The sequence below is a fragment of the Fragaria vesca genome, linkage group LG1, assembly GCF_000184155.1.
Source record: "Fragaria vesca subsp. vesca linkage group LG1, FraVesHawaii_1.0, whole genome shotgun sequence".
NCBI classification, from domain to species: Eukaryota; Viridiplantae; Streptophyta; class Magnoliopsida; order Rosales; family Rosaceae; genus Fragaria; species Fragaria vesca.
Window position 1 is genome coordinate 9,625,628 of NC_020491.1, and position 9,653 is coordinate 9,635,280.

Sequence of the window (9,653 nt, forward strand, 5' to 3'; positions counted from 1 at the left end):
ATTAAACATAGTTACGGATTTGTTAAATAGAAAGGACGATGCATTTAGATATTAGCAAATGTATATAAGAGAAGTTTAATTACCAGTGCCCAAACTAAATAAGGCATTCCTCCTATGAGATAGAGCACAACTCCACAAGCAATACAGTGATAAGGGTAAGTGTAATGAAGAAACTTATAGAAGCTTTGTTTCTTCAAATCTCCAACATTGTATAGTTTTCCATCATACTGCACAATTTCAAATTTAATTAACAATAAGTATGTGTTAATTCAACAACAAAATTATGCATGTAATTAATCAAGTGAGGAGAACATGAGATTTCTACGTACACTCCCAAAACGTTTACGAAAATCAAAAATCCAGCCAATATGACTAAACCAGAAACCCTTAAGAGGAGTATGAGGGTCACTCGGCGTGTCTGTAAACTGGTGATGACTCCTGTGCGAGCTAACCCATTCTAATGGACTTCCCTGTAATATAAACACCAAAATCCAACTTCAAAACTTTGTAATGAAGATTGTAGTAACTAAAAGTGTAAAGAATGAAAGCTAGAGAATATATGATGAACCTGAAGTGAATGAACGGCACAATAGGCGAAGAAGTATTCCAGCCATTTGGGAAGCTTGAAGCTTTTGTGGGCGAGATTTCTATGGAAAGATAGAGTTATTCCCACACCGGTGACAAAGTAAAGGGCTACACCCAACCAAAACGCAGACCAGGTGAAGTAAAATGGTGCGAGAAGAGCAATGAGATGAACAACAGAAAGGGTGATGACACTAGCGATGTCGACGCCATTCCATTGTCTCCCCAGAAAATATACAGGCTTCTGCACCACCCAAAGTAGCCTTGCCATCTTCTTTAAGCTAAGCTTATATTATCAAAGCTGCTTTGCTAGCTTCTCTCTTCTGTAGTTGTGTGTAGAAGTATCAGTGTTTGCACATATATATACACAAATACAATATACATATGAAGGGGGAAGCTAGTTATGGGAGTTGCTTGTTAGATTGAGATATTGGACTTGCATTTACTTCCTCATGTTCTGCAGGCAACCTACCGATGTAACGATGCAATAACTATGCCTGGCTATTTACCTGAAGACAAATACTTGTGTGTCTTAAGATATAGATATCTTAACCACATGGTTGCTTGGATCATAAACAAGAGAAGGTAGAATGGTCCAAAAGGGAGTGGTTCATGATCGACATGCATGTGAAAAGCAGAGGGTCACTTATTGTTCATGTCTAGTAGGTGAATATATATACCTAATCTGATAATCTAACCCACGTCTGGAAGGATTATTTGTGTAAAGCAAGAGGCAAAGAAACTATGGAGCTGTTATGGAAGTGCAGGCACGACCGAGACTCCAAACTGCAGTTGACTATTAGAACCTCATGCATGTTAGTTTGTTAATTTCTGTACACTTATATTTGGCTTCAGCTCCAGAAAGTTTCTTCGAATTTGTCCTCAAAGTTTTTATTATATAAAATTCGTTTGGAAAAAAAAGAAGTGGATTAAAGTTATGGTGGGTGGACTGAGCGAAGATTTCATGAAGAACATTAGGCGTGGTAAAGTTCAACGTGCGAGGGGTAAAGATTTTATGAAGAAGTTGGACATGGTAAACTTTCTTGCTCTTGCAAATCTTGGTCACTCAACTATTATTGATGACAGGGTTCATAGGCTTAATCTTTCAGTGTTGCCTACTTTTAACTATGATTTTCATAGCTTAAGTTGTCCTTGGAGAATTTCTTATATTTATATGGTATTTTTGTTATATATGAAAGTAATTTATTTAAAGAAAATTTTACTAGTATAATGTAACAATAAAATCAATGTCATACCATCATGTATGAACCTATCTTCTAGTGTCGGACAACAGAGCTATGAACTCTCCAGTACGTAAGAGACTAGAAAATTGGTCATAGCGATCATGGAGACTCTAAAACCGACACAATGCCAATAAAGATGGTAGAATAACGCCAGGATAACAAATGGCTAATGGCTGCAAACACACGAAGGATGAAGTAGACGAAGTGGCCTAAACCCTTATAAACCTACATGTAAGGTCTCATATTCCCAATGTGGGATTTATATCTCAACACGCCCCCGCACGCATGTGTGGCGAATCTTCAAGTCATACACGTGGACAACTATTTGGGTGATGTGGTGTTTGTGTGGCCATTAGGCTTCACACGTGGACGTGGGTAACCCACTCTGATACCATGATAAAGTAGTCTAGGGTTCACATCTAAAACCAATTGGTAATGGATGAAGTCGGCTCAAACCCTTATAAACCCACAGATAAGGTCTCATATTTCCAATGTGGGATTGATATCTTAACAGTGTGGGATTGATATCTCAACAGTACATGTGCACAAATATTCAACTCCGCCCTCGTGATGAGTGAATACACATGATTATTTAAGTGAAATACGACATTATTAATTATCACCGGTGCATTATGATTAACTTTCTACAGACTACATGATGTTGATGAGTTTCTATTGGATTCTTGTATGATTGAAGAGCGGAGTTCAGCTAGTCATTCATTTTTGACAACACCAATCGATACATTTCTAGCATAAGAAAACTTAATAGCTAGTTATTGCGGACTGGGGCTATCAGGCTTTGAGCAATAATAATGTACATGACTACATGTGGTTGCGAGCATGCTCACAGTGTTAATTAGGTGACTATTGTATCACGATATTTATTTTGGTTCTTGATTGGGTATGGTATGTCTGATGGCATTGGTCCGAAGGACACAGAAGAATGAGATACGAAGGAGTCATGCAACCCTTAAGCAGCGATGACTCTAGATTACTTAGAAGATGTCCAGTTACTAGGTAGCTGGAATTGACTTGAATGAGTTTGATCAGAAAAAAAAAAAAATCAATGCGATCTTACTGAATCCGTGAGAAAGATAAACTCGATCTTATATTGATAAAATCATGTTGAACTTATATGGTTCAACACAGAAACAAAAGCAATGTTGGAATACAGAAAATAGATATATGTAGTACTCATACACGCTTAGGTCTCCCTTGAATCATTTCACTTTGGTTTCGAACCTTCCCTCCTGCTCCATGCTACTGACTTTGTTTGATAAAGCTTTTCGGTTTTTCTGAAGCTCAGTCGGGAGTTTAACGTCAGTTGCCAAACCAACCATTTTAAGAAACCTTATCAAATACCAAGTAATATCGATTTGCCACCATTCGAAACCATGTTGAGCTGAGTACTCAAAAGCATGGTGATTATTATGCCAACCTTCTCCATGAGCTAGCAATCCAAACAACCTAAACCACACAATTTCATAATTAGATTTCATTACATGTAGAGAAACAGAAACTATATATATATACGATTTGTAATCATATCAAGTGCGTATACCAGTTGTTTTTGGACAGATCACCAGTATCCCATACTTGGTTTCCCCATATGTGGCAGATCGAATTTATCGAAAGTGTTATATGGAGAACAAATATTGTTCTCACAGCCTACAAATAATCAAAAGAATTAAACATAGTTACGGATTTGTTAAATAGAAAGGACGATGCATTTAGATATTAGCAAATGTATATAAGAGAAGTTTAATTACCAGTGCCCAAACTAAATAAGGCATTCCTCCTATGCAATAGAACACAACTCCACAAGCAATACAGTGAAAAGGGTAAGTGTAATGAAGAAACCTATAGAAGCTTTGTTTCTTCAAATCTCCAACATTGTATAGTTTTCCATCATACTGCACAATTTCAAATTTAATTAACAATAAGTACGTGTTAATTCAACAACAAAATTAGGCATGTAATTAATCAAGTGAGGAGAACATGAGATTTCTACGTACACTCCCAAAACGTTTACGAAAATCAAAAATCCAGCCAATATGACTAAACCAGAAACCCTTAAGAGGAGTATGAGGGTCACTCGGCGTGTCTGTAAACTGGTGATGACTCCTGTGCGAGCTAACCCATTCTAATGGACTTCCCTGTAATATAAACACCAAAAACCAACTTCAAAACTTTGTAATGAAGATTGTAGTAACTAAAAGTGAAAAGAATGAAAGCTAGAGAATATATGATGAACCTGAAGTGAATGAACGGCACAATAGGCGAAGAAGTATTCCAGCCATTTGGGAAGCTTGAAGCTTTTGTGGGCGAGATTTCTATGGAAAGATAGAGTTACTCCCACACCGGTGACAAAGTAAAGGGCTACACCCAACCAAAACGCAGACCAGGTGAAGTAAAATGGTGCGAGAAGAGCAATGAGATGAACAACAGAAAGGGTGATGACACTAGCGATGTCGACGCCATTCCATTGCCTGCCCAGAAAATATATCGGCTTCTGCACCACCCAAGGTAGCCCTGCCATCTTCTTTAAGCTAAGCTTATATTATCAAAACTGCTTTGCTAGCTTCTCTCTTCTGTAGTTGTGTGTAGAAGTATCACTGTTTGCACACACATATATATATATATATATATATATATATATACACATATATACTACTACTATACTTACTTCTTCTACTCTACTACTCTCTCTCTCTCTCTCTCTCTCTCTCTCTCTCTCTCTCTCTCTCTCTCTCTCTCTCTCTCTAACTCAAACAATTTGAATACTTTTGTTTAGTCGATCTCTCTCTCTCATCTTATCGATATGTCATTTTCTTATCAAAATTGATCTCGTTGCAAGAAACTAATTCTTCTTATATGCTCAATCTTCTCACTCCTCTCACATAGTAGGTGAATATTCTAATTCAATTCAGTTCAAAGTCTACTAGTATCATGAGTTAAGTCTACCAGTAACATGAGCAAACTGACATTAAAAAATAGACTTTCTGAAAAATTATTCTTCATAAGATGCAAAGTCTACTAGTAACATGAGTTAAGTCTACCAGTAACATGAGCTAACTAGCATACAACAATAGACTTTCTAGAAAATTGTTCACTCCTAATACTGGTCACTAGTCATCAATCACCTTATTGACCACGTTGTCTAACTTGTTTTCTTTTATGTCTGTGTTTTGCACTATTCACGCAATAGCAACATACACGGCTTAAAACAGACAAAATACACGCTCATGGTAGCGTTTAGTGAATTTTCAAACATTGACTATATATATGCAGTTGATCTGCTCATATTATCCTATATTTCTAAGCCTCTTATGTTTGAGAGTTGTGTTTAGTTCTCTTCTTTATAAATTATTTACATTATTTTATTGTTTTTGTAGGTTTGTGTCGTAGAGAGAAGAAAATGAGCTAAAATGCGCAAATAAGGATTGAAAGGCCACTGCAATCCTAAGTCTCAGAATCCGCCTATGCAGAACATCCAAACTTCTCCGAATTACCGGGAATTACTCAGATCAAATCAGACTATGAGCCTTATATCATTGGAAAGCTACATATGTCTACTTTTTGTAGAAGTTTACGGATCTCAATTTCGATACTTCTAGACCGAGTTATGATAGTTTGAATGAAGATAGGTCAGATCAGAAAATCTGCTCGGATTTGCAAGCATTTGTGGAGAACTTAAGTTCCATGGCACAAGATCATCAACTCTTATGCTTCAAGGACAATAATGCAGATGAAGATTCAAGGAGTAAATGTATTCCTAGTTCTATAATAGATATCTCAAGGTTTTCTCATTCCATATCAATAATGGAGTCTGAATCCAAGTCTTACAAAGAAACTTGAAGCCAAAGATGAGCAAGAAATCTCCCCTATATAAAGAGCACGAATTTCATAGAGAAGGGGCTTCCGGGGACACATGACATATTTGGAAGCTGCCATCATCACCAACCTTTCATTCTTTTTCCCTTTTAGCCTTTTTATGTTTTTCATTGTTATCATCATGTTTGTTATGACTCTTAGTAGCTAAATCTTTTGTTAGGGTCATAATGGATTATTAGCATGACTATTTGATGTTTTCAGTTGGATGATTACTTATTTATTGGATTGAGTTTTTAATCTCTATAAGAATTGTTGCTTATTTTAAAATACTAGAGACTTGCGACCTTTAAGGTTTTGTTTTAAGCTATCTGATGCAAGAGTAGGTAGATGCCCATGCTGAATCTTGAATGCTTCTTGTGATTAAAAACCATAGATTGATAAGATAGATGCCATGTTTTATTGGTTTGTGCGAGTCTTTTTGTTGTCGTCGAACTTCATTGACCCTTAGAGATTAGATGTCATACTTCTAAGAATAGTTGGATATTATACTCTACCATAAGGTAGTATTCATGTCTTGGAGAACTTATGTGTATAAGTACTCTGCCATAAGACTTATATGACTGGTTTTTCAACACCGGTTTAGTAGTTAGTAATCGGAAGACTAGGAACTCAAATATATATGATTGTGACAGTGAAGTTAGAAGCCCTAGCATTCATCCATCATTGTTTTACAACTTTTCAAAACATTTTCTCAATTATCTTGTGTGACATTCTCAATTTGCTTGATTTACTCTTTTCTTATTGTATACAAAAATCACAAAAATATCTTCTTGTTTTCTTGTTAGTCGTTAGAGTAATTTGGTCATTAGTTAGAGTTGAAAGTTAGTTATCTATCCCTAGTTGGAACGACCTCGTATTTGCATATAAGCTATACTACAAACGATTCGTGCACTTGCGAAGTTTTTAAAATTTGACAACAGCAGTGTTCTAAAACAAGGTTGCCTAGGCGGCTTTTAGACGTTTTAAGTCTGCGCTTCATCCTGAAAGCGCCAGTGAATTTTCAAACCTTACTTGTACCAGGTTTTAAATTGTATAGTTTGTCGAATCACCATTTTAAAATAACTTAAAGCTGGCAAAAAAACTAGCTAGATGTGTTGGAAACTTTAAATTGAGTATTCTCATGCTCGATCCATAATTTTTTAAACACTAGTAGTCAAATTTCTTCTCAATCCTCCGATCTCCTTGATTACACCTTGGACAAAGTTGGATGACATCTTTTACATAGTATCGACATGGCTTGTACACCGCAAATTGAATAATATATTTATGTATTTTTAATACATAAAAAATATACTAAAATATGAAATAAGTTCATTACATTGCCAAAATTATGTTCTAAATTCAATCTTTTTTTTCTTCTTTTTTGTCTAAATTCAACACATTGCATAAGCATATTAAAATAACATTAAAGAGAATTAAATGGAAGTTATTAAAGAGAATCAAATGACTAGTTCCGATATATGTTGTAAAAAAATTAGACATCAACTTAATAACACAACAACCCTCTAACACCTAATAGACAAGAAAATTTCAATCATTCCATAATTCATCTAAACATCTCTTTATAAACTGTTATAAACATGAACGGTTTGAGTTCGACAAAATTATGTTCATCCATTGGTTTAATCGAATTTGAGTGCCTTAATGATAACCAAATTAGCTGAAATTTTGCAGAGATGATTTATACGAGATGTGAAAATTCGATTAAAAAGTAAGTGTAAAGCGGAAATCCGCACAGTAAGAATAAATAAAGACCTCCTTAACCAAGAAAGCCTATATATATATTAAAAATTGATGACGTGATGTGTCGGAGGTTGAGGTGGCGTGTTGGACACGTGTCGGGCCGTGTCGGAGGTGTGTCGCCGTGTCAGGCGTGTCGGACACTCCGACACTCCAGAGGTGTGAAGTGTTCGTGCAACATAGCTTTTAACTATGATTTTCATATCTAAAGTTGTTCTAGGACTCTAGGAGGTTTTCTTTGTAATTTATATGGTATTTTTCTTATATATTAACTGAAAATAATTAATTTAAGGAAAAAATAATTTACTAGTAGAATGTAACAATAAAATCAATGTTATACCATCATATATATATGAACCTATCTTCTAGTGTCGGATAAGGGATCTATGAACTCTCCAGTACGTATGAGACTGGAAAATTGGTCACAGCGATCATGGAGACTCTAAAACTGACACAATGCCAATAAAGATGATAGAATAACGTCGGTATACCAAACGGCTAATGAGTGAATACACGTGATTATTTAAGCAAAATACAACATTATTAATTATCACCGCTGCATTATGATTAACTTTCTACAGAGTACATGATGTTGATGAGTTTCTATTGGATTCTTGTATGATTGAAGAGCGGATTTCAGCTAGTCATTCATTTTTGACAACACCAATCGATACAATTCTAGCATAATAACTTAACATATAGCTAGTTATTGCGGACTGGGGCTATCAGGCTTTGAGCAATAATAACGTACATGTGGTTGCGTGCATGCTCACAGTGTAAATTAGGTGACTATCTATCACGATATTTATTTTGGTTCTTGATTTGGTATGGTATGTCTGATGGGTCCGAAGGACACAGAAGAATGAAGATACGGAGGAGTGATACAACCCTTAAGCAGCGGTAACTCTAGATTACTGGTTACTAGGTAGCTGGAATTGACTTGAATGAGTTTGATCAAGAAAAAAAAAAAAAAAAAAAAAAAAACAATGCGAGCTTACTGAATCCATGAGAAAGATAAACTCGATCTTATATTGATAAAATCATGTTGAACTTATATGGTTCAACACAGAAACAAAAGCAATGTTGGAATACAGAAAATAGATATATGTAGTACTCATACACGCTTAGGTCTCCCTTGAATCATTTCACTTTGGTTTCGAACCTTCCCTCCTCCATGCTACTGATTTTGTTTGATAAAGCTATTCGGTTTTTCTGAAGCTCAGTCGGGAGTTTAACGTCAGTTGCCAAACAAACCATTTCAAGAAACCTTATCAAATACCAAGTAATATCGATTTGCCACCATTCGAAACCATGTCGAGCTGAGTACTCAAAAGCATGGTGATTATTATGCCAACCTTCTCCATGAGCTAGCAATCCAAACAACCTAAACCACACAATTCATAATTAGATTTCATTACATGTAGAGAAATAGAAACTATATATATACACTTTGTAATCATATCAAGTGCGTATACCAGTTGTTTTTGGACAAACCAGTATCCCATACTTGGTTTCGCCATATGTGGCAGATCGAATTTATCGAAAGTGTTATATGGAGAACAAATTTTGTTCTCACAGCCTACAAATAATCAAAAGAATTAAACATAGTTACGGATTTGTTAATAGAAAGGACGATGCATTTAGATATTAGCAAATGTATATAAGAGAAGTTTAATTACCAGTGCCCAAACTTAATTAGGTATTCCTCCTATGCGATAGAACACAACTCCACAAGCAATACAGTGAAAAGGGTAAGTGTAATGAAGAAACCTATAGAAGCTTTGTTTCTTCAAATCTCCAACATTGTATAGTTTTCCATCATACTGCACAATTTCAAATTTAATTAACAATAAGTACGTGTTAATTCAACAAAAAAATTATGCATGTAATTAATCAAGTGAGGAGAACATGAGATTTCTACGTACACTCCCAAAACGTTTACGAAAATCAAAAATCCCGCCAATATGACTAAACCAGAAACCCTTAAGAGGAGTATGAGGGTCACTCGGCGTGTCTGTAAACTGGTGATGACTCCTGTGCGAGCTAACCCATTCTAATGGACTTCCCTGTAATATAAACACCAAAAACCAACTTACAAAACTTTGTAAATGAAGATTGTAGTAACTAAAAGTGAAAAAGAATGAAAGCTAGAGAATATATGATGAACCTGAAGTNAATGAACGGCACAATAGG

At 35.5% G+C, this 9,653-nt stretch overlaps 2 protein-coding genes and 1 pseudogene across 2 annotated transcripts in view; all 3 read right to left on the minus strand.

The window, feature by feature from the left end:
* Positions 1-937, minus strand: part of LOC101294219 (palmitoyl-monogalactosyldiacylglycerol delta-7 desaturase, chloroplastic-like) — a 2,103-nt gene extending 1,166 nt beyond the window's left edge. The window contains exons 1-3 of the mRNA XM_004289104.1: positions 569-937; positions 330-470; positions 89-227 (exon numbers count right to left, since the gene is read on the minus strand). Coding sequence (XP_004289152.1) covers positions 89-227; positions 330-470; positions 569-853 — 565 coding nt within the window. The 5' untranslated portion in view covers positions 854-937. The remainder of the gene's footprint in view (positions 1-88; positions 228-329; positions 471-568) is intronic.
* A 2,019-nt stretch (positions 938-2,956) lies between these two features.
* Positions 2,957-4,365, minus strand: LOC101294512 (palmitoyl-monogalactosyldiacylglycerol delta-7 desaturase, chloroplastic-like). Its single transcript, XM_004289105.1, has 5 exons — positions 4,081-4,365; positions 3,842-3,982; positions 3,596-3,739; positions 3,388-3,494; positions 2,957-3,293 (listed from the first exon to the last, which is right to left on the minus strand). Exons 1-5 carry the CDS (start codon positions 4,363-4,365, stop codon positions 3,047-3,049), a joined length of 924 nt encoding a protein of 307 aa, XP_004289153.1. The 3' UTR covers positions 2,957-3,046.
* Positions 4,366-8,600: 4,235 nt separating this feature from the next.
* LOC101294801 overlaps positions 8,601-9,653 on the minus strand; it is a 2,352-nt pseudogene continuing 1,299 nt past the window's right edge.

What these genes read in the sequence shown, in the direction of transcription:
- LOC101294512 (XM_004289105.1), bottom strand. Translation starts at nt 4,365, where the DNA reads ATGGCAGGGCTACCTTGGGTGGTGCAGAAGCCGATATATTTTCTGGGC. An exon ending in TTCGTAAACGTTTTGGGAGT is followed by an intron (nt 3,740 to 3,841) that starts GTACGTAGAAAT and finishes GAAATTGTGCAG; the next exon opens with TATGATGGAAAACTATACAA. An exon ending in CTTATTTAGTTTGGGCACTG is followed by an intron (nt 3,495 to 3,595) that starts GTAATTAAACTT and finishes GATTATTTGTAG; the next exon opens with GCTGTGAGAACAATATTTGT.